This window comes from Aquarana catesbeiana, linkage group LG12 (assembly GCF_042186555.1).
Source record: "Aquarana catesbeiana isolate 2022-GZ linkage group LG12, ASM4218655v1, whole genome shotgun sequence".
NCBI classification, from domain to species: Eukaryota; Metazoa; Chordata; class Amphibia; order Anura; family Ranidae; genus Aquarana; species Aquarana catesbeiana.
Genome location: NC_133335.1, coordinates 184,394,348 through 184,417,697, shown reverse-complemented (window position 1 = coordinate 184,417,697; position 23,350 = coordinate 184,394,348). Strand labels below are relative to the sequence as shown.

Here is a 23,350-nt window from a genome sequence, read left to right as displayed (position 1 = left end):
GAAAGGCCAGGCAAAAGGGCCAAATTCACTTTGAGAATGGGGCTGTCTCAATATTCCCTGATTTCTCAGTGGAACTGCAGAAACAGCGAGCCACCTTCACTGAAGTCAAGAGGAAGATGAGGGAATCTGGGATTATATATTCAATGGCTTATCCAGCTGGTCTGAGGGTGATCGATGGTGGCAGAGTCAATTTCTTCACTATACCAGGAGCTGCCCAGGATTGGTTTGCCATGAAGGGTCGCCCTCCATAAACTCTGCTTGAAAGGCTTTCCCTTATATCATCACTGAATCCTCCTTTATCTGCCATTCAGGCCCAGAAAGCAACAGTAAATTGGCCCTTTATCATCCCCTTCTTACAAGTATGTGTCTTCACTGATGTCAGCGTTGTTTGTTAGTAGAACGGTTCCGTTCTTTAATTGCAATTGCCATATGAAGTTTTGCAGTGTTATGCTTTCTCCCTCTACCTCTGAATATTTTCATGTGGATATTAAGTATGACCTGTTTGCGATTTTATTTAAAAAAAAAATTGCCTTTAGTAGCACTTTAACCACTTTCCACCAGGCCACTGTACATAAACAGCCGGGTGGTCCTTTCCCTGTTCTGAGTGGACGTTCAGGAACGTCTTCAGAACGAGTGCTCGCAGCGCGGCCCCATCCTTTGATTGTTGTGATCTCTCACTAAGCTCCCTGCCGAGCTTAGTGAGAGCTCAGTGGGGGACGGGGATGGGGGAATCTGCAGCCCTGTGACAGCTCTCTGTGTAAGAATGATTTTATACTGAGAGCCTTCACAGATTCACACACACACACACACACTACACCAAGCACCACTGTCACCCCTGTCCCCATACACGTGTCAGTGTCCCCATAAAACATCACAGTACACAAAACACATGTCTGTCCTCATCACATTTGTCACAGTGCACAAAACATCTGTCAGTCCCCCCATCACTGCCGGTGGCCGATCAACATCTGTCATTGCTATCATAGCTTGTGGACTCTAACTTTCACACAGACCAAATAATATACACTGATTTGGGTTATTTTTACCAAAGAAATGTAGCAGCATAATTTTTGGTCATAATTTGTGAAGAGAAATTACCTTTTTGCAAAATCTTATAACAAAAACTAAGAAAAATGCATTTAAAAAAAAAAATTCCGGTCATTTGTAGCGTAAAAAATAAAAACCCCAGTGGTGATCAAATACCACCAAAAGAACGCTCTATTTGTGTGAAAAAAATGTTAAAAATTGAATTTAGGTACAGTGTTGCATGACCCCGCAATTCTCATTCAAAATGTGAGAGCGCTAAAAGCTGAAAATTGGTCTGGGAAGGAAGGGGGTGAAAGTGCCAGGTATTGATCTTCATCACACCATTAGTGAGTGATTTAGCAAAAGTGGAATGGGCCAGTGAACAAGATATTTGTCTGTCTTGTGGTGAATGATGGGTGGGCTGTCTTATTTCCCTCCAAGGGGGTGGTCTCTTCAACTGTAGCTCATATACTTCTTGTGTTAAATTTGCAGTATGCAGCTGATGCCCAGGACAAGCAGTGGCTGACAGAACAGCAGCACATGAAAGCCACAGGTGGCAAAATGGTATGTTTTTGGATGAGTGAGACCCTGTGACAAGGGCAGCAGATTACACCACTTGCATCCTGAAAGAATACATTTTGCCCACATCTGAGAACACACATTTACATTGATAACGTGCAGACACACGAGGACTGACCTGAAAAATCTGGTTTCTTGTAAGATTTTTGGCACAATCAAACCAATTAATTAGTTTTATGTGCTTTCTAAATTCAAGCATTTTATAACAAAATTCCTTTTATGTTTTATTTTATATATTTCAATTGATATCATTCATTTTGTCTTTTTAATGTTTACCTGGCCTTTCATTGTATTAATATAAAACCAGTAATACTAACTGTTTGTTGTAGGTGTACCTTCTTTTGGACCAAGATATCCTAGATTTAGCAACCACTGATGAGTATAGGTAAGGATATACGAAGCATTTAGTTAAAGCAGATGTTGGAGTGATTTTTCATGTCTTTATGAATACATTCCTGACATGCTACAATATTGTGACAGTATAATTTAAAAAAAAACATAAATAAAAAATTGTGTTGTACTGCCTCAATGTGTTTTAAAAAATGATCCTGTCCATTTAAGATCAAATTATCATGCCTTTAAATGGTGTTCACAAAAAAACAATATTTCATATGTGAAACAAATATTTAAACTTGTGAAACAGAAAATCCAACAGATGTAAATAAGGCCCCACAGGTGATTGAATAATCACACAAAATAATCTCCCATAGATGTGCAATCATATAGGTTGTCTGTTATAATAGTAAATATAGTGTGCCCCCACCAAAGAAGTAATCAGGCCGCATACCGGACTCCCAGACCCCTAAACCATAGAGGTCTTGGCAAGCTCAGCATTCACCAGTCAACTCCCAGGTGGACATATGCAACCCTCTATGCACTCAACGCTTCCTCAGAGAATGGTTTTCAGCATCAATGGAATTGACAGCACTCAGTAGAGAAATCACATGGAAAAACTCCATAGTGTAGCATGTAGCAAACCAAGAAGGGTAAAACTACTCACAAGACAGTGTAGATATAGAGATTTCAAACAAACCACCACTCTGCACTGTGTTTGCCACGATGGATGTGACGGCATCACCGCTAGGCTGCATCCTATGCGCGTTTCACCTTAATGGAAGTCTGCCAGGAGCATAGGAGTAGCAGTGGTGGCTAGTTCAAAATATATATATATTTATATTATAATAAACATTTTTTTTTTTGCATATTTGTCACACTTAAATGACTCAGATCATCAAACAAATTTTATTATTACACAAAGATAACCTGAGTAAATACAAAATGCAGTTTTTAAATGACGGTTTCATTTATTAAGGCAAAAAAGCTTTACAAAGCTGCATGGCTTTATGTGAAAAAGTAATTGCCCCTAAACCTAATAACTGGTTGCGCCACCCTTGGCAGCAACAACTGCAATCAAGCATTTGCGATAACTGGCAATGAGTCTTTCAGATTACTGTGGAGCAATTTTGGCCCACTCTTCTTTGCAGCATTGTTTTAATTCAGCCACATTGGAGGGTTTCCCATCATGAACGGCCTGTGTAAAATCATGATACAGCATCTCATTTGGATTTAAGTCAGGGCTTTGACTAGGCCACTCCAAAACCTAAATTTTGCTTTGTTTAAACCATTTGGAGGTGGACTTGGTGTTGTGTTTCGGATCATTGACCTGCTGCATAACCCAAGTGCACTTGAGCTTGAGGTCAGGAACTGATGGCCGGACATTCTTCTTTAGGATTTTCTGGTAGAGCTCAGAATTCATGGTTCCATCAATTATGGTAAGTCGTCCAGGTCCTGAAGCTGCAAAGCAGCCCGAGACCATCACGCTACCACCACCATGTCCGACTGTTAGTATGATCTTGTTATAAAATGCTGTATTAGTTTTATGCCAGATGTAACAAGATGCACACCTTCCAATAAGTTACATTTTGGTCTCGTCAGTCCACAGAACATTTGCTTAAAAGTCTTGGGGATGATCAAGATGTTTTTTGGTAAATGTGAGATGAGACTTTGTGTTCTTTTTGGTCAGCAGTGGCTTTGGCCTTGGAACTCTCCCATGGATGCCATTTTTTCCCAGTCTTTCTTGTTGAATCATGAAGGCTGATCTTACCTGAGGCAAGTGAGGCCTGCAGTTCTTTTAGATGTTGTTCTGGGTTCTTTCATGACCTCCTGAATGAGTCCACTGTTCCAGGTTATCTCCATTTATTGGATAATGGCTCTCCCCATGGTTCACTGGAGTTTCAAAGCCTTATGCCGCGTACACATGGTCGGACTTTTCACCTACAAAAGTCCGACAGCCTGTCCGACATACTTCCGGCGTACCTTCGGCGGACTTGCGGCAGACTTTCTTACGAACGGACTTGCCTACACACGACCACACAAAAGTACGACAGCCTAGTATGCGGTGACGTACACCAAGTCCGACGAGACTATAAAACGGAAGTTCAATAGCCCGTATGACACCCTTTGGGCTCCTTCTGCTAATCTCGTGTTTATCTCGTGTTAGTAGAAGTTTGGTGAGAGACGATTCGCGCTTGTGAGACTCGTATTTTTCAGTTCGTTTTAACTGTTGTTCAGTCTGTGCTTGTGAGGTTTGTATCTGCTTTTCAGTGCGTTTGGTCAGTTGGCATTGAGAAATCTTTGTTTTATTGGCCGCTCGTTCCTGATTTTCAGGTCGCTCTTCACAGGCCTTGCTGTTCTTCAGTGCGTTCTGTTTAGTGCGTTCTCACCAGCCGACCGTTTTGAAACCATGTTACCTGTACGTACTCGTCGTCGAGCTCGTGCATTGTATGTGTTTGGTGCTGTAGTTTATTCTTCAGCCCAAGACCAGTCCATGAACAGGGCGAGGAGGAGTTCATGGACCAAGAATTGGTTGCTTCAGCGTGACCAGTTCTGTCACATGCCTTTGCTCCGTGAGATCCGTGAGAATAATCGTGAGGATTTCAGGAACTTTCTCCGGATGACGGACCCCGTTTTTGACCGTTTGTTGGCTTTGCTGACCCCCTATATCAGCAGGCAGGATACCTGCATGAGGCAAGCCATCACTCCGGAGCAGAGGCTGGTCGCTACCTTGCGGTATTTGGCCACAGGGAGAAGCCTGCAGGACCTTAAGTTCTCGACAGGCATCTCCCCCCAGGCTCTGGGGATCATTATCCCAGAAACCTGTTCTGCCATCATCCAGGTCCTGCAGAAGGACTATATTAAGGTAAGATATTTTTCTTTTATTAGCATCACATGTTCTTTTATGTAATCTTTGATAATGTAATGTATTTCTTGCTTCAAACACTACTTACCATCATTGCAATATAGTGTGAATGTCCCCTTTTTATCCTCACACATGCTGGATTTTTTTCCTGTTATTTTTTGTCATGCATGTATATTTTCCTTCAATAACCTCCCCAGCATGCAGTGATGGGAACATATCCACCTAGTCTACTCATTTTGAATGTATTTTGTTTGAGTGTATTTAGTGTGCTTATAATTAGCAATTAGCTAGATTTCACAACCCCCCCCCCCCCCCCACCTAAACTCACTCCAAATAGTGTGCTGCTAATTAGCAATTAGCTAGATTTCCCAACCCCCCCCCCCCCCCCCCCACCCTCGTAAAAATTTGCTTGAATGTTCTGTGGTGTTGATTTGTCTAAAGCAAATATATGTTGCACTTTGCAAAATGCATGTGCACTCTACAAGTGCATTTGTTCCAGTGCTTTAGTAAATGAGCAGAAGCTCTGCTGATTTCCATCATCAAATCATATGCAAGCCTCAAAGTGTTTTCATTAATTGCCCTTGCATGTGATTGTGTACTCCTTGCAACATGAATGCCTTTTTACATTACCTCATTTACTGTAAGCTGGTTAGCAACTGCACCTGCAGAGTGCGACAACTGCAGTCTTGTAGCCTTTTTAGTCCCTAAATTCCTGCGTGTCCTAAAAGTAATCTTTTTTTAGGGATTTCACAACCCCCTAAAATGTAATCAATGTTCCATCAGAGGGGGTGAGCAATCTGATAAGTGTGCCTTTCCATATTAGTTATTCCAGAAGAATTAAATTATTTAATGTTATACTGATGCTGGGGAATAATGTTTTTAATTGTCTAATTTTCTTGCAATGTTAGCTTCCAAATTAATTGATTTTGGTTTTCTTGTTTGATTCCCCAGTTTCCTTCAACGCCACAGGAATGGCAGACTGTGGCATCCCATTTTGCCAGCCGTTGGGACTTTCCCAATTGTGGAGGGGCTATAGATGGGAAACATGTCCACATCGTGCCACCACCCCATTCGGGGTCATACTATTTCAATTATAAAGGGTTCCACAGTATTGTTTTAATGGCGCTGGTGTCGGCACACTATGAATTTTTATATGTGGACGTGGGGAAGAATGGCCGGATGTCGGATGGAGGAGTATTTGCCCAGACGGAGTTCTGCCAGCGTCTCCAGAGTGGTGGCCTGGGATTGCCACCTGATGCGGATAATGTGGAAGGACTCCCCTTAGTCTTCATTGCCGATGAAGCCTTCGCTCTGAGCAAGCACCTCATGAGGCCATTCCCCCAAAGAACCCTCACCCCGGAGAGGAGGGTTTTTAATTTCCGGCTGGCCAGAGCTAGAAGAGTGGTTGAGAATGCGTTTGGAATTCTGGCCAGCCGGTTCCGCCTGTTTCAAACAGCCATTAATTTGGCGGAATACAAACTTAATTTTATAATTTTATCGTGCTGCATTCTGCACAACTTTTTAAACAAACATTCTCAGAATTATATAGGCACAGTTGGGCCTGAGGCCGGACTTATAGATGCCAACCTTACGGGCCTGGATACTGTCCGTACTGGCTTGGCCCCCCAAAGTGCCCGTCAAGTTAGACAGCAATATGTTAATTATTTTATGGGTAGGGGGGCCATTGCAATGGGCCAGGATATTTAATTTTTTACAATAAAAAAAATATTGATGAAATCTTGAATTATATTTATTGCTTGCTTTTCTTTTGGGCTTTCTCCTAGGTTATGGTCGAGCAGTTTTAGTGCCAACTGTATTTTCATTTTAAATGTCTAAATAAGCTCCATTGCCACTGTAAACAACTTTTTGACAATTATAACCAAACTGATACTGAGCATTGAAATAACAAACCACACATTTATTTAATTCCTATAAGGAGATGTTTTTATTAATGGTTGTTATGCATTCAGTTCTGCATTTAGTATAAAATGTTCATAGACAAAAATATAATGATATCTTAATAATTTTGAAAAATATAATTATATTTAAATATTTCTACCTAATCCACAAAAAAAATATTTTTGGCTTTTTGATTTTCGCAAACAGGCTTTTTTTTTTTTTTTTTTTTTTTGTTGTTTTTTAAAATCAAGTTTTTTATTTTTTTTGTTTTTTTTTAAAATCAAGTTTTATTTTTTTTTTTTGGGTTTTTGCGGAAATCAAGTTTTATTTTTTTGTGGATTTTTTTATGTATTTTCGAGAAACAGCCCTCCTTTTTTAAATTAGGTTAAACAGCCATTTCTGTTCAGCCAAAAAAATAAAGAGAAGGCCCAGAATGGGGTCAGCAAAACAGGATATGAAGGACATGATTGATGTTTTGGGGTTTCAAAAAGGGCATTTAGATTCGACCCAAAACATCAATCATGTCCTTCATTTCCTGCTGCATACGATCCAGCCGATTACGCATTTCATCGATGTCCTTATTCCAGGCCATTATTTGACCAATTAGCCGTTGGGCACTTTCTGAGGTGAAATAGTCACTTCTTGTACCTAAAGTGGAATGAAACCAAAAAATGTATTTAGAAATATGCACACATACATAGTTTACCTTACCATAATAAAGCTGTTGTCTCAGACACTGACCTGGTGGGGTGCCCATGTAGCATAATTCCTCCACATCCTCGGGGGTGGCACTGTTGCTTGAATCAAGCACAACCAGATCCCCTAAAATAGAGTAGAAAAATTACATTAAACAAAAGGCAGCCATGCATAGATTACCGTAAGCTGGTGTGTCAGACACTCACCTGGTGGGGTGCCCATGTCGCCCACCTCTCCTTCCTCCACATCCTCAGTGGGGCTTGGGCTGATTTCCCAATCATGTTTGGCTTGGGGTGGACTGTCTTCTTGTTGGCTGAGTGATTTTTCCCCTATGTGAAACAAAAAATTATTAATTAATCTACTTAGCACACAGATATTTTAGTACATAGTAATTTTCCAACATTTGTAGTGAAGTGGTTTGTGTAGAGTTCCTATTTTACCTCAATATTTAAAATTATAAAGACATATCGGATAGATAGATATCTAGATATCAATATCTCAAAATATAGTTAATAATCTTTTGATCTCTCTCTCTCTCCCTCTATATCTGGAACAAAATCTATAAATATCTAACTAAATGTAAAGAAAAAAAAAAAGATAACTTAAAATATTCAAAAAGAATGTTTTACATTTCTATATCTACCTATCTCTATATTTCTCTCTCTCTCTCTCTCTCTCTCTCTCTCTCTCTCTCTCTCTCTATATATATATATATCTATATCTATATATATATATATATATATATATATATATATATATATATATATATATATATATATATATATATATATAATATAGATATATATATAGATCTATCTATAGATATGTAACGAGGTTTATTAAAAGATCGTTTAAAACGATGAACAAAAAAATCGTATAGGAAGGAAAAGCACATGGAGCAGTATACAAGGTAATAAACACAAGAGAAAAACACGACAAGTACTTACTTTTTTTCAGAACTTTCCGGATACGTCTATATTGATCCGGCTCCCTGAGTTTCAGGTCAGACCATCTTTTTCGAAGTTGATCTCTGGAGCGCTGTACCCCAAAAGATGCCTGCAAAGTGTCCACCACCTTCGCCATTATTTTGGCCTTGCGCAAATTTGGCCGTGCGTACGGCCCATACTTCCCATCATAGTCGTCTTTGTGAAGAATGGCCACCATCTCCACCATCTCTTTAAAACTCATATTAGAGGCCTTAAATCTAGGCCTCACAGATCTGGTTGACGTTCCAGCCTCCGGGCTGTCTCCACTACCTGAGGTCGTCAACATGTCAGGTGTCTCCGCCATTATTTACCCCACTACGCGCCGTAACAAAAAATGGGCGGAGAACATGAGTTAATTTCGAACGTCAGGGGCGGGCGACGCAGGCGGAGTTTCACACATGCGTAGTGTATAAAGAGGGCCCTTGCGCACGTGTCGTACGTACGTTCTGTGCGTCGAATTAGGGGGCGGAGAACATGAGTTAATTTCGAACGTCAGGGGCGGGCGACGCAGGCGGAGTTTCACACATGCGTAGTGTATAAAGAGGGCCCTTGCGCACGTGTCGTACGTACGTTCTGTGCGTCGAATTAGGGGGCGGAGAACATGAGTTAATTTCGAACGTCAGGGGCGGGCGACGCAGGCGGAGTTTCACACATGCGTAGTGTATAAAGAGGGCCCTTGCGCACGTGTCGTACGTACGTTCTGTGCGTCGAATTAGGGGGCGGAGAACATGAGTTAATTTCGAACGTCAGGGGCGGGCGACGCAGGCGGACTTTCACACATGCGTAGTGTATAAAGAGGGCCCTTGCGCACGTGTCGTACGTACGTTCTGTGCGTAGGTGATAGTGGACCAGGACGTTACAAAACGAAGGTAATTTTAAATTTTTTTTTTTTTTGGGTTTTATGGTCATGACTTTGTAGCAAGCGGCCTATATGGCTTGATAGATTGATGAGGCCTACATAGGGAGAAGATGATGAGGGGTTAGCAGAAACCTATAATAAGTGTTTTTTGTCTTGTGACTTTATCTTTTCCAGATATAATGAATCCCCTATTTAAGGATCCAGAGTTCCTTACAGCTTTTATTTCGAAATATCGAGAGATGAGGAATTTGTGGGAGGTGAAACACCCTCAGTATTATGCAAAGCATGTGAGGAAGTCAACGCTGGAGAGACTTCTGTCCTTTGTCCAGGCGACCATCCCGGAAGCAACAATGGAGACATTGCTCAAGAAAATTGGGGTCTTGAGGAACATATATAAGAGGGAGCATAAGAAGATCCAGGAATCAAGGAGATCAGGAGCATCAGCAGATGATGTTTATGTACCCAGGCTGTGGTACTACAATCAACTCCGTTTTCTTGATGACCAGAATGAAGCCAGGGCATCACTTTCAACCCTTCCCTCCACCCTTCCCTCCACCCTTCCCTCCACCCCAGCAGAGGCTGATGAGGAGCAAGCTGGGTCTTCCATCCTGGATGAACCGGATATGACCATCTGGAGTCAGGTAAATTATTTTAACAAATATTTACTGTACTAATATTAATGATGTTAACTGGATGTTATAATTGTCTAAACTAATTTTGCACTCAAAATTGTGTATACATATCAATTGACAGTAGTGGCTAAATATGTTTGGCACCTGCTTGAAATAATTAGGGTGTCTGATTAGACTCTTTTATTAAAGAGATGTATTCACATTGAATTTGCTATTCATGAGAAGCAAACTGTGTGTCATTGATGAACCCAAAAAAATATACTAAAACTATTGTCCTTTTTTTATACACAGGATGAGTCCATCCAGGAGGAATGTGGGGAAAGTGGCAGGCAGGAGGAGACCGGGCCCATGGACAGCCTGGAGGAGGCCGGATTCACCATCATCCTGGAGGAGGCTGGGCCCAGTGTCAGGCAGGAGGTGGCTGCTCCCAGTGAGGTGGCTGGGCCAAGTGAGGTGGCTGGGCCAAGTGAGGTGGCTGGGCCCAGTAGGAGCCTGACCGAATCCCAAGTGCCTCCCCTCCACCTTCCCAAAAAAAGGGCCAGGAAGGGGATGGTCACACAGGACGCATCCCTGCGCCTCATGCAAGAGGCCACCCTTTTTTTAAGGAGCCCCCCCGAAGTGGAAGAATCCTATGGCTGCTACTTAGCCAGCAGGCTTCTTCAGATGGATTGGGAGCAGCGCCTCATTTGTGAGCGCCTATTTGGGGAAACAATCCATAAGGGGCTGCAGGGCACGCTAACACGAAACACCCAACTACATGAGGCAGCCCCCCCTCCTCCTCCTCCTCCTCCTCCTCCTCCTCCTGCCACAACTGAAACACCAGAGCCACAGCATCAAAAGAAGGCTACAGGGAAGGCTGCAGGGCAGCGTGGAGGAAAGGCTGCAGGGAAGAGAAGAAAGTGATGACCTGGGTTCAGTCTGGTCTGACAGAAGACGCAGGCTGTTGTAGGACCACAGTCTGGGGACATCTAGATCATCTGCTGGTGCTGTTGATCTCTGGGATTCTTGGACCAGATTGTGCTCCCTCTTATATGGACTCCGCAAGATCCCAATTTTCTTGTACACCGACTTTTTCCAGCGTTGACTTCCTCTTTATTTTATTTTGACCATGAATAAATGGATCTTTTTTGAGTTTAGCAAAAGACTTTATGTGTTTTCTTTTAAATCATTGATTTTACACACAATGTTAAATTAACAAGGGACAACAATCTCATTGAGTTTGAAAAAAACACACCAAAAATACATTACTAATGTTAATAATGTTCAAGTGGTAAGTCTTGAAAATAAAAAAATCTACATAACCAAAAACGGTGCTTTGGGTTAACTTTATCTAAAAACTAAAAAATAATCACTAGAAAAAAAAAATAGAATAATGGGTTCTTTGTGGTAACTTTACAAACCTAAAAAAAAAAAAAAAAAAAAAAAAAAAAGGGAAAAAAGTATTATTAGTATGGAAACATTGTTTTTAAAAAGCATACTATATCATTCATGAGATCAAAGAGAAAAAGAATCCAGAAATCAGTTTGGGAGAACTCTGATTATGAACAGCAAAACACCTTTGTTCTTTAGAGCATTCGTAAAGAAGAAATAAAATGCGCTGCATTCAACGATCACAGATTTTGCAGCGTGATGAATGTGCTACCTACAATACGAACACTAGTTTTACTAGACCGAGTGCTTCCGTTTAGTTTTTGCTTATGAGCATGCGTCGTTTTTTTGTCCGTCGGACTAGCATACAGACGAGCGGACTTCGGGGTCCGTCGTAGTTACGACGTAAAGATTTGAAGCATGTTTCAAATCTAAAGTACGTCGGATTTGAGGCTAAAAAAGTCCGTTGAAAGTCCGGAGAAGCCCACACACGATCGGATTACCAGCCAGCTTTAGTCCGTCAGCGTCCGTTGGACTTTTGTAGACGAAAAGTCCGACCGTGTGTACGCGGCATTAGAAATGGCTTTGAAACCCTTCCTAGACCGATACATGTTCATTATTTTTAAATTGTGCATGATGTCTGGCTCTTTGTAAACTGTTAGCGTGCTTCACTTTGTCAGACAGCTTCTGTTTATGTGATTTATTGATTCAACAGGTCTGGCAGTAATCAGGCCTGGGTGTGGCAAGTGAAATTTGCTCCGCTTTCCAAAAAATTGTGGATAATCACAGTTCATTCATGATTCAGAATGGGAGTGGGCAATTACTTTTTAACATAGGGCCAGGCAGGTTTGAACAGCTTTTTTCCCTTAATAAATTAAATAATTTAAAAACTGCATCTTGGATTTACTCGGGTTATCTTTCTGTAATAATAAAATTTGTTTGATCTGAATCATTTAAGTGTGAGAAGATATGCAGAAAAATAACAAATCAGGAATGGGGCAAATACTTTTTCACAGCACTGTATGCCTACATTCATTTTTAAGGTACCGTATTTATCGGCATATAACACGCACCCCAAGTTTAGGAGGGAATTTTAAGGAAAAAAACTTTTAGGAGTAAAGTTTAAGGAAGAAAAACTTACATTAAAATGCCCATCAATGCAGCGTTATCGGTGTCTATCTGCATCCTTGTCAGTGTCAGTGCAGCCTTGCTCCAGTGTATTTTGCAGCCTTGTCAGTGCAGCTTTGCCCCAGTGCAGCCTTGTCAGTGCTGCTTTGCCCCAGTGTCCATTGCAGCCTTGTCAGTGCAGCTTTGCCCCAGTGCAGCCTTGTCAGTGCAGCTTTGTCCCAGTGCAGCCTTGTGGGATCGCCGCGAATCGATCCCTGCCGACATACACAGCCGTGTGTAAATTCAAATATGGCGCTGAGACTGCAGGGACTCGGTGGAGCCGAGATGCACATACCCGAGTGTCCTCGGCTTTTCTCGGCGCCGCTTACAGTCCCGCCCACAGTCCCGACTGTAAGCAGCGCCGAGAAAAGCCGAGGACTCTCGGGTATGTGTATCTCGGCTCCGCCGAGTCCCTGCAGTCTCGGCGCCATATTTGAATTTACACACGGCTGTGTATGTTGGCGGCAATTGCCGCGATCACTCCGATCACACAAAATTGGCGGGGATCGGCCTATAACACGCACCCACGATTTCCCCCTGATTTTCAGGGGAAAAAAGTGTGTGTTATATGCCGATAAATACGGTAATTCCATCCACAGGCTAAGGGAGAAAGCACAAAAGCACCACATCAAGTGCAGTAAAAACGTTGGATTTTAATAAGCAAGTTCTGCAGATATACTCACAAGAGTAAAGCTGGCCATACACCTATAGATTATCTGCAGATTTTCTATGGTTAGATGGAAAAAGTGCAACAGATTTCTCCATGTTCGCTAAACTGTGTGGATGGAGGAATCTCCCACTTTTTCCATCTAACCATAGAAAATCTGCAGATAATCTATAGGTGTATGGCCAGCTTAAGATTGAAAGAAGCATGTCAGGAATGGGTAAAGGATCGTCTGGGGGGGGGAGGGGAGAAGTTCATCCGTTGCTATGACCTGGTGAGGTGGAGCGGGTTGCGCCGGTGGTTGCTGGCGTTTCCTGGACCCCGAGCACGCAGGGAGCCGGGGGATGACGTCACTTCCGGTTAAACAGTGGACCAATAGGCGACACATTTATGGAACATGCGCTCCTTCTTCAGACCTGACTCTTGTGAGTATATATGCAGAACTTGCTTATTAAAATCCAACATTTTTACTGCACTTAGCGTTGTGCTTTTGTGCTTTCTCCCTCAGCCTCCCAAGGTTTGCTTATTATCTACACTAAGCTGCCTTCAAGGTGCTATCACAGTGGACTAATATGGACTTTAAACAGTCATTTATTTAAAATCATTATTTTTAAAATCTCCTTCACTTTGTGCCATGTAATAGTCAGGTAGACCTTCACTGTGACTGGTTGCAAGCACCAACTTATCACTATGTCCATCCACAGGCTACCAAGATCTCACAGCATTAGGGTTATAACTTTTACAACCAACCTGTTGGGGAAAGGGTCAGTAAAGGTTACTTGAAGTACACATAGCCTTTATCATTTTCATGTCTTCAGGAGTCTTTCACTGCTTGTGCTCAGTTTCTAGTTTCTGCATTTTTTCTCTCTCTCTCATTTGTGGCTGATTTTATTACAGAGACTCCTTGGAGCTGAGGCTAGATGAATTGAAGCAATTTGTCGTTCCACTTTGGATGACTGTGAAGATGAAAAAGTACATGGAGCTGGTGCGGACAGAACAGGAGTAGCTGCTAAATGTTGTTTTAACTCTGACACTTCCCGAATGATCTTCTTGAAATGTGGTTGACTTTCATAATGATTAAAGCTATTTTACAAAGCCATCTTGGCCAAATGACAATAAAGCACTTAATAATGATGGGGCAAAAAGCAGTGATGATAAAAAAAAGGGCAGTTCACAGCAATTACTATTCAAAAATCATCCCTTCTCATCTGACTACGGTAAACTGTAATCTTATTGGTTGCTAAGGATAACTGCATGTAAAAATGATTGTTGCTCTTTGCATCACCTTGACTAGGGATCCATTTACACCAAAATGCAGTGTGCTGCTCTTCATTAACCTTTTTCCAAAAGCTGTCGGCTTATGAATGCGATCAGGCAGCTGTACAGCCGCCTGATCACTTTCTGTGACCCACCCAAAAAATGTTGAGCCCACCCCCATGTACATGCACACACAAACCTAAATGCACACATTGGGGGCACCTAGGTACAACAATGTTGCTTGTGATAGATATATATATATATATATATATATATATATATATATATATATATATATATATATATATATATATATATATATATAATGTTGCAAAAGCTGGAGTGAGAGCAATAATCCTAGGGCCATTATTTATGGTTAACTCTAAACTGTTGACCTGTAAGGGCTTTTAAAGCATCGCCTATAGAAAATATAGGGTACTGAAGTTCAATGTCGTTTTGTGGGGGGTATGCAAATTTAAAGCTTGACATATTGGGTATCTATTTACTAAGCGCAACCTCATCTTTCATACCAAAAAATTGGGTAATATATTGTGTTTTTGTGGCCTAACATTAAAGTGTTACTAAACCCAGGACCCTGCATTCACTATATCTGGTCGTACACAGAACATGGAAATGCAATTATTTTAGTAAATATAAACTGCTAAATACCTTTTCTCATCAGCAGTATATATCGGTCTTATGTCGTCTTCAGTGTCTGGTTGAAGCTTGTAGGATAAGTTTCATTCTCCCCTGACTGTCCTATGAGGCTGCATGACCCCTGACCCTCTGCATTGACAGTGCTGATTGGCCCAATGCTGATCACATGAACTCTCCCAAGAAAAAAAAAAGCCTGTAGCAATACACACTAAACTGAGCATGTGCAGCGTGTGCCCCAAAGGCTCTGTACTATCAAAAGATGGATTGGAGACAGTGGAAGAAGGGGAGGATCATAGAAGACAGGATCAAACAGCCTTTTTACACAATTGTAACATGATTAACCCCTTAGGTTCCACAGTGAGTATAACGAGCATTTTTTTTACTGCATATACAGACTGATTTTACTGTTGTGGGTTTAGTAACACTTTAACTTCAATTATTTTACTGAAATGTGAAAAATATATATACGCTCGCGCTAATGGTGTATCAAACAACAACAACAACAACAAAAAATTGCAGCTGCTATACACAAAGTGCTAATCACTTGAAAAACATATAAAAATAAATATAGCGCTCGCAAACACAATAAGTGAAAATTTGTTAACCAAAAAGAAAGTCCAAACTACAATAAGTGAAAATAAAGTTCAAATAAGGTGACTGAAGGTGCTCCAATCCAAAGTGAAGGAAATATAAGGTGCTTCAGAGAAATTCAGGTGTGCAACACCCCCTCATGTATCCCCACTTGCCAGTTCACAACAACCCCCAGCTTTTCAGTCTGGTGGGTCATTAAAAGCTTGATAGAGAATCCTGATGCTCTGTGGGGGGGGCGAAACAACGCTATTTCCAGTATCACTGACGTCACTTCTGGTCCTGTAGAACGCACGCCAGCAACAGCGTTTTTACACTCAGTTCCATTTTGAGGCTTGTTTTATCTTACTTGTTGTAAGTACCCACTCCCTTTTTCAATAAAACCTTTTTAATGGTACTTCACTATCAGTTTCATTTTGTTTTTACTTCTGGGTACCAGCTGTGTTCTGGCTGAGAAACTCTTTAAAGGATTTTTGGACCTGAAGGCATATCACCTTATCCGCCATCCCAGGATTCTCTATCAAGCTTTTAAAGACCCACCAGACTGAAAAGCTGGGGGTCGTTGTGATCTGGTGAGTGGGGATACATGAGGGGGTGTTGCACACCTGAATTTCTCTGAAGCACCTTATATTTCCTTCACTTTGGATTGGAGCACCTTCAGTCACCTTATTTGAACTTTATTTTCACTAATTGTATTTTGGACTTTCTTTTTGGTTAACAAATTTTCACTTATTGTACTTGCGAGCGCTATATTTATTTTTATATATTTTACTGAAATGTTTCACTTGATAAACTGCTGCACAAATATTGTATGACATAAAAAAATACAACTATCACTCTTTTTATTCTCTGCTTTCCGAAAATACATAATGCTTGGGGTTTTAACTAATCTTTAGGTTTCTTGGTGCCCCCCTAGCAAGCTGCTTTCTATGGGGGCGCTTCTGCAGGCTCCTCAAAAACCTTGACCTTGGGTTTTGAAGACGTCATCACCCCTTGGTCCGTTGTTTTAGTCCTGGTGGCAGTCTTTCGATAAACCTGTTGGACGGATGTTGGTGTGCAGCTAATTTTTCTCACTTGGTCTACGTGTTAGCTAGCAGCTAATGGAGCTAGCACCCTGCCCTTCCTTTTTGGTGGATTATTATACCCACCTGGAGCAGTGATCTGTCTCATTTCTCCTGCTTTCTATTTGGGCACTCCTGTAGGCATGACCTGGAGCCATATTGTGTGAGTCTGTTGACACATACATTGTGGCTCAGCCCTGCTCCTTGGATCTCTACTCACAGGATTTGATTGACAGCAGCAGGAGCCAGTGCCCCCTGCTGCTGCAGTGCCTCCTGTGAGAAGAAAGGAGAGAACAGTGCTTTTTTCAAAATGCAATGCACAGAACATTGTGTTGTGCTGTGGTGCCTTGCAGCCCTGGTGCATTTTGAGGGTATGTTGGAGTGCCATTCACAATGAATGACACTGCAGGGCACCCACTCATTTAATATGCATTACTGCAATGTTCTCATGTGAATGGGTCCTAAGACACTCTTCAGTACAATGCCAGAAGAATACAGTATTGGTCTGCAGGATTTGGATGTATTAGGTAATTTGAATAAATACAATGTCTTGTAAAAGCATTCATGCAGAAAGCCATACAAATATCTAGCAGAGCCTCCTCTTGTATAGAACATTAGGACAACAGAAAATTTTAACCAGATGGTAACTCACACCATATAAGTTATAAAAAATATACCCTTCCTATTCCCTTATATGCTGGAGATGCAACAAACAAGTTGGCAACCTCCTCCACACCTTATGGAGTTGCAAAAACCTTCACAGTTTTTTAAATCTGTATCCGCCTTCTTGTCCAACCTCCCTGGCAACCTAACTAAACTTATTCCTGCCATGACTCTATTGGGTATAAATCTTGATAATTGCCTCTTAATCTACAGAATGATCGTGGCTCATATATTAACAGTTGGAAGGCTTAATATAACCAGTTTATGCAAATCCACTGAAGCACCCAATTTTCTGAATGTACTCTCTGGATCAGTGGTCATCAACCCTGTCCTCAGGGCCCACTAACAGGCCAGGTTTTATGTATTACCTTGGGGAGATGCAGACTAGAATACTGCAATCACTGAGCAGCAAATTATATCACCTGTGATGTATTTCAGTTATCTTGCAAACCTGGCCTGTTAGTGGGCCCTGAGGACAGGGTTGATGACCAGTGCTCTAGATTAAACACTCAAGCTCAATTTTAACTAATGCTAGCATATAAAAACTACGCCACTATTACCTTTAAAAATAAATTGCAAGCCTGGGTGTCTCATCCTAGAGCTTCTAAATACTTAAAAGACTAACCTTTAATAGTACTGATGAGTTTGATATAACCTCCCTTACCATATGAGATTCAGATGTAGCTCATTATTATTATCAACAAGGATCTTAGTGATAAATTGTTGGTCAATCCCTCCTTACAGTTTGTTCCCTTCTGGGATAAGCGGGGTCTGACTTATGCAGGCCATACAGTATACGAAAAATCGGCCAAACCCGTTTTCGAAAAAAACATTCGACCGGGAGCGCAAATGATAGTGCCATCATGTAATGCCCAATAAATCGTTCAGTGGACATAAATGAATGCATTTTTTGTTTGTTTTTTTTACATATACCTAGTGTAGACAGTTCAGACGGGAAACACATTAACCTTTCAATTTATCATTCGTTCGACAGAAAATTTCCAAACTTGTCCTTCGTTTTTTCGGCTCAAAAATGTCCCAACGATTATCGATTTTGTGCCCATTAACTGGCCAAAAAACAAACTGTCTAAATGACCGAATTTCGGATGATTTTTCGTATAGTGTATGGCCAGCATAACAAATGGATATCAATACTTATTATCCTTTCTTCTGTTGTACATTGTTTTGTTTTTTCTCACATTATGTGTCGAACAAGTATTATGATCAATCCTGTTGTATTGATCAAGTATTATGATCAAGTGGTGTCTAATTGTCAAATATCTGTTATGATATCTTTCATGAAAATAAAAAAAAAAGTATGGATTAAAAAAATAAAATATTCATACTCCTTGACATTTTCCACATTTTGTCATGTAAATGTATTTTATTGGTATTTTATGTGATAGACCAACACAAAGTGGCACATAATTGTGAAGTGAAAGGAAAATGATAAATGGTTTTCAACATTTCTTTTACAAATAAGTACAGTGGAACCTTGGATTACGAGCATAATCCATTCCAGGAGAATGCTTGTAATCCAAAGCACTCGCATATCAAATCGAGTTCCCCCATAGACGTCAATGGAAACGAAGATAATTAGTTCCACTTTGACTTCTATTGCATGCAATACCACATGTGGCCAGAGGTGGGGGGGCACCAGAGAGACTCAGAAATACTCAGAGACCGCTCGGATGCACTCGTAAACCCTCAGAAAGGCTTGGGAATGGAGTATTTCCGAATGGCTCTGAGTGTCACCGGCGCCCCTCAATCTCTGGCCAAATGCAGTACTGCACACCACAGAGGCTTGAATCCTGCTCATTTTGCGAGACAACACTCGCAAACCGAGTCAGGATTTTTAAAAAATAATTGCTCGTATTGCAAAACGCTTGTTAACAGCGTTACTCGCAATCCAAGGTTCCACTGCATGTGAAAAGTGTGGCATACATTTGTATTCAGCTCCCCTGAGTCAATACTTTGTAAAACCCCCTTTCACTGAAATCACAGCTGCAAGTCTTTTTGGGTATGTCTCTACAAGCTTTGCACATCTAGAGTGAAATTTTTGCCCATTCTTCTTTGCAAAATAGTTCAAGCTCTGTCAGGTTGGATGGAGAGCATCTGTGAACAGCAATTTTCAAGTCTTGCCATGGATTCTCAATTGGATTTACGTCTGGACTTTGACTGGGCCATTCTAACACATGAATATGCTTTGATCTAAACCATTCCATTGTAGGTCTGGCTGTTTGTTTAGGGTCGTTGTCCTGCTGGGAGGTGAACCTCTGCCCGAGTCTCAAGTCTTTTGCAGACTCGAACAGGTTTTCTTCTAAGATTTCCCTGTATTTGGCTCCATCCATCTTCCCTTCAACTCTGACCAGCTTCCCTGTCCCTGCTGAAAAATAGCATCCCCACAACATGATGCTGCCACCACACCTGATTGTGTGTTCAGGGTGATGTGCAGTGTTAGTTTTCCACCACACATAGCATTTTGCTTTTAGTCCAAAAATTTAAATTTTGGTCTCATCTGACCAGAGCACCTTCTTCCACATGTTTGCTGTGTCCCCCACTTGGCTTCTCGCAAACTGCAAACGGGACTTCCTATGGCTTTCTTTCAACAAGGTCTTTCTTTCTGCCACTCTTCCATGAAGGCCAGATTTGTGGAGTGCACGACTAATAGTTGTCCTGTGGACTGAGCTGTGGATCTCTGCAGCTCCTCCAGAGTTACCATGGGTCTCTTGACTGCTTCTCTATTTAATTCTCTCCATGCCCGGCCTGTCAGTTTAGGTGGACGGCCATGTCTTGTTAGGTTTGCAGTTGTGCCATACTCTTTCCATTTTTGGATGATGGATTGAACAGTGCTCTGTGAGATGTGCAAAGCTTGGGATATTTTTTTTTTTTTTTAATAACAACCCTGCTTTAAATTTATCCACAAATTTATCCCTGACCTGTCTGGTGTGTTCCTTGGCCTTCGTGCTGCTTTTGTGTGTACTAATGTTCTCTAACAGACCTCTGAGGGCTTCACAGAACAGCCGTATTTATACTGAGATTAAATTACACACAGTTGGGCCCTTTTTACTAAGTAGGTGACTTCCGAAGGCAATTGGTTCCACTAGATTTTAGTGAGGGGTATCAGAGTAAAGGGGGCTGAATACAAATGCACGCCACACTTTTCAGATATTTATTTGTAAAATCTTTGAAAACCATTTATCATTTTCCTTCCACCTCTCAATTATGTGCCACTTTGTGTTGGTCTATCACATAAAATACATTTACATTTTTAGTTGTAACATGACAATGTGGAAAATGTCAAGGGGTGTGAATACTTTTTCCAGGCATTGTATGTAGTCTGTATATCCATTTCAACCATTGGAAACTGTACAGTTAAACATGTACATCAAAAGGATCCTCAATTGATCCTAATAAATAAGCTGTCTGCCTGTGCCTTCATTTTCTGATGACTCCCTTAATTTCTTGTTTTGGAGTTCCCTCTTTTGGGGAGGTCAACTTTTACTGGTAAGTAATATCAGTGGATTAAAAAGGTTGGGAAAATACAGAATTGTCTCCAGGGGTAGAGGGGATAACTTCATTTTGCAAAGAGTTTTATTAATATTCAATCCAACAGATTAGCTCAACATTTAGTTGATTACATTGCAAATAGAACATATAGTACAAAAAAAGGAAAACAAAATAAAGAGGAACTATAAATTCCGAGATAGGCAATGTGTAACATCTGGAAGGTTAACATCACAGTCCAAAGTATCTTGGGACTCTGCACGAAGTAAAAGAACCAAAATGTCCACACATAAAATTGAATGCAGCCAATCACAAAACCATATATTCAGTAAATTTGTATATAAAAGAGAATACTGTATAATAATATTACAAGGAAAGGGGTTTTTGGGACTTTGAATGAAGCAGTGGCCTCCATCCCTATCAGTATTGGGGAAAGAACGAGGAATGGGACTTTACATAAAGCACACGGTAGCAAATTAGTAAATTGGTGAATATAAAAATCACATTTATTGGTTCATAACATATAGTCTCTTATGTAAAATTCTTAACAAAAAAAAAAAATCCCTTTCCTTGTAATACTATAATTTGGGGATGGAAGCACACGATAGTGGTTATTTATTTACTACTCTGATAATTATACTTGTTTACAGTTGGCCTTGTAATCCCTCTCATAGTTCATTTCCTCCTTTTCCTTTATTCAGTAGGTTTATTACATACAATGAGACCTTTGTTGTATACCTCTTTTTTTATCCTTAATTATTACACAAATAGTTAGTATATGTCTTTTTGATGGTTGTGGTTTGGCTTTGTAGAGCAACCTGGATTTTCATCCAGTCCAGGAGCTGCGATGTGCACTGTGGGCTTCCTCTCTCCCTCCGCCTCCTCTTGCCGTGGGGTGCGTGGATGCACTATCACGGCGCATCGACGCCATGCCTCCTCGTAGCACTGCAACATCGGCGGGGTGATTTACATCTGCTAGCTGATTGGAGAGGTTGGTTTGGTGCCAATTTCCAGGTGGCTTGGTTGCTCTGGTGATGGCGCCCCCCTCTCTTGCATGCCTGCGTGACATTGGGGGTTGTGCCTTGGTGGCGCTCCCATATATATGCATCATCCATAGCTGGGTCAGACACAAAGGAGGTTTTTTCCTCACACTGGACACTAGGCACAATCTGGACTGTGGTTCTCACTTTCCATCATCAGGTAATATCACATCATTTGACCTACACAAGTAAAAACATTCAGGAGCAACCACAATTGGAAGCGCTGATCGGGACAGTCTTGAATGGACAAGTAATCAAAAGGCTTAATGAGATTTAATAATAACGTGCTTAAATGAACAATTAGCTAAAAATTTCCTTGCATAGATGGAGCGGCTGCAAACCTTGCTCCTCACTGTGACAGTACCTTGAATAACTGTGTGCGGTGGACTGGCTGGGTGAAGCAGTACTGCGATGGCAAAAGCTTCATGTGTTCCTGGATGTCACTAAGAGGAGGGAAGCCAGCATGTGCGGAGTTGACTGGAAGAAGGGCCACGCCCCGAAACGCGCTGTCAATACGACAGCTATCCTCCTCCTCCATTCTCCTCAGCTTGCTCTCCACCTTCTGTGCTTCAAGCCTCGTTTTTGGACCTGTGTTCCCCAATTGTATGATGTCACGCTCGGGTGTTTCCATCTACCAGTTCCTGTCGGTGGTTGTTCCGGCTGCCTCTCCGTTCCTCCTTGTACTGTGGCTGTTTCACCATCCCGCCACACACCATCAGGGATTCGATCGAGGGCTCACGCTGTCCATCCGGCTCCACGCCGACACCAAGCCAGTCCACCACCGACCGTTTTTCAAGGTACCGTCACAGTGAGGAGCAAGCTTTGCAGTCGCTCCTTCTATGCAAGGAGATTTTTAGCTAATTGTTCATTTAAGCACATGTTATTATTGAATCGGCACATGATTTTATCTCGTTGAGCCTTTTGATTTGTCTATTTAAGACTGTCCAATTGTGGTTGCTCCTGAATGTTTTTACTTGTATTCACACCCCTCCTAGTGTGCGCACCCACACAGCTGCTCTTTGGGCTCTTGCAGGACATTCATAAGGTTCCCAGTGCAATATATGTCCCAGTTTCCTGTCTTTCCAGACTTTTTTTGTCATTTCATTGACCTACACAAGTCACTTTTTAAGTTTTTTTTTTTTTACGCTCACTATTGTTTCAGTTTTTATACTTTCTCGCCGCCTTTCACTTCCTCATTTCATCCTATTTTAATCTCCTTTCCTTTTTTCTTTTCCTTTCTTACACTCGCTTTTCATTATCTGCACTTGTTACATTACCCATGCACTTTATATTGCTTACTTACAACACTTAATTCATGCATTTTTACAGAGGTCCCAATTTGGGGTTCATATTTCGATTACATACCAGGGTTAACTCATGGACACATACCCACTTCAGGAGCTGTTTGTGTTTGGTTGTCTCCGCCATGCACACCGCCACAGTTCCCAGAAATGATGTCCCCAGATGGCTTTCAATTCTCAATACCACACCATCAGCACACA

At 41.4% G+C, this 23,350-nt stretch overlaps 1 protein-coding gene across 1 annotated transcript in view; it reads left to right on the top strand.

Annotated features, from left to right (window-relative positions):
* The window catches only part of DNTTIP1 (deoxynucleotidyltransferase terminal interacting protein 1), a 56,564-nt gene extending 42,355 nt beyond the window's left edge, over positions 1-14,209 (top strand). The window contains exons 11-13 of the mRNA XM_073606292.1: positions 1,519-1,590; positions 1,935-1,990; positions 13,973-14,209. Of these exons, the coding sequence (XP_073462393.1) occupies positions 1,519-1,590; positions 1,935-1,990; positions 13,973-14,081 (237 nt within the window). The 3' untranslated portion in view covers positions 14,082-14,209. The remainder of the gene's footprint in view (positions 1-1,518; positions 1,591-1,934; positions 1,991-13,972) is intronic.
* The last annotated feature ends 9,141 nt before the right edge of the window (positions 14,210-23,350 follow it).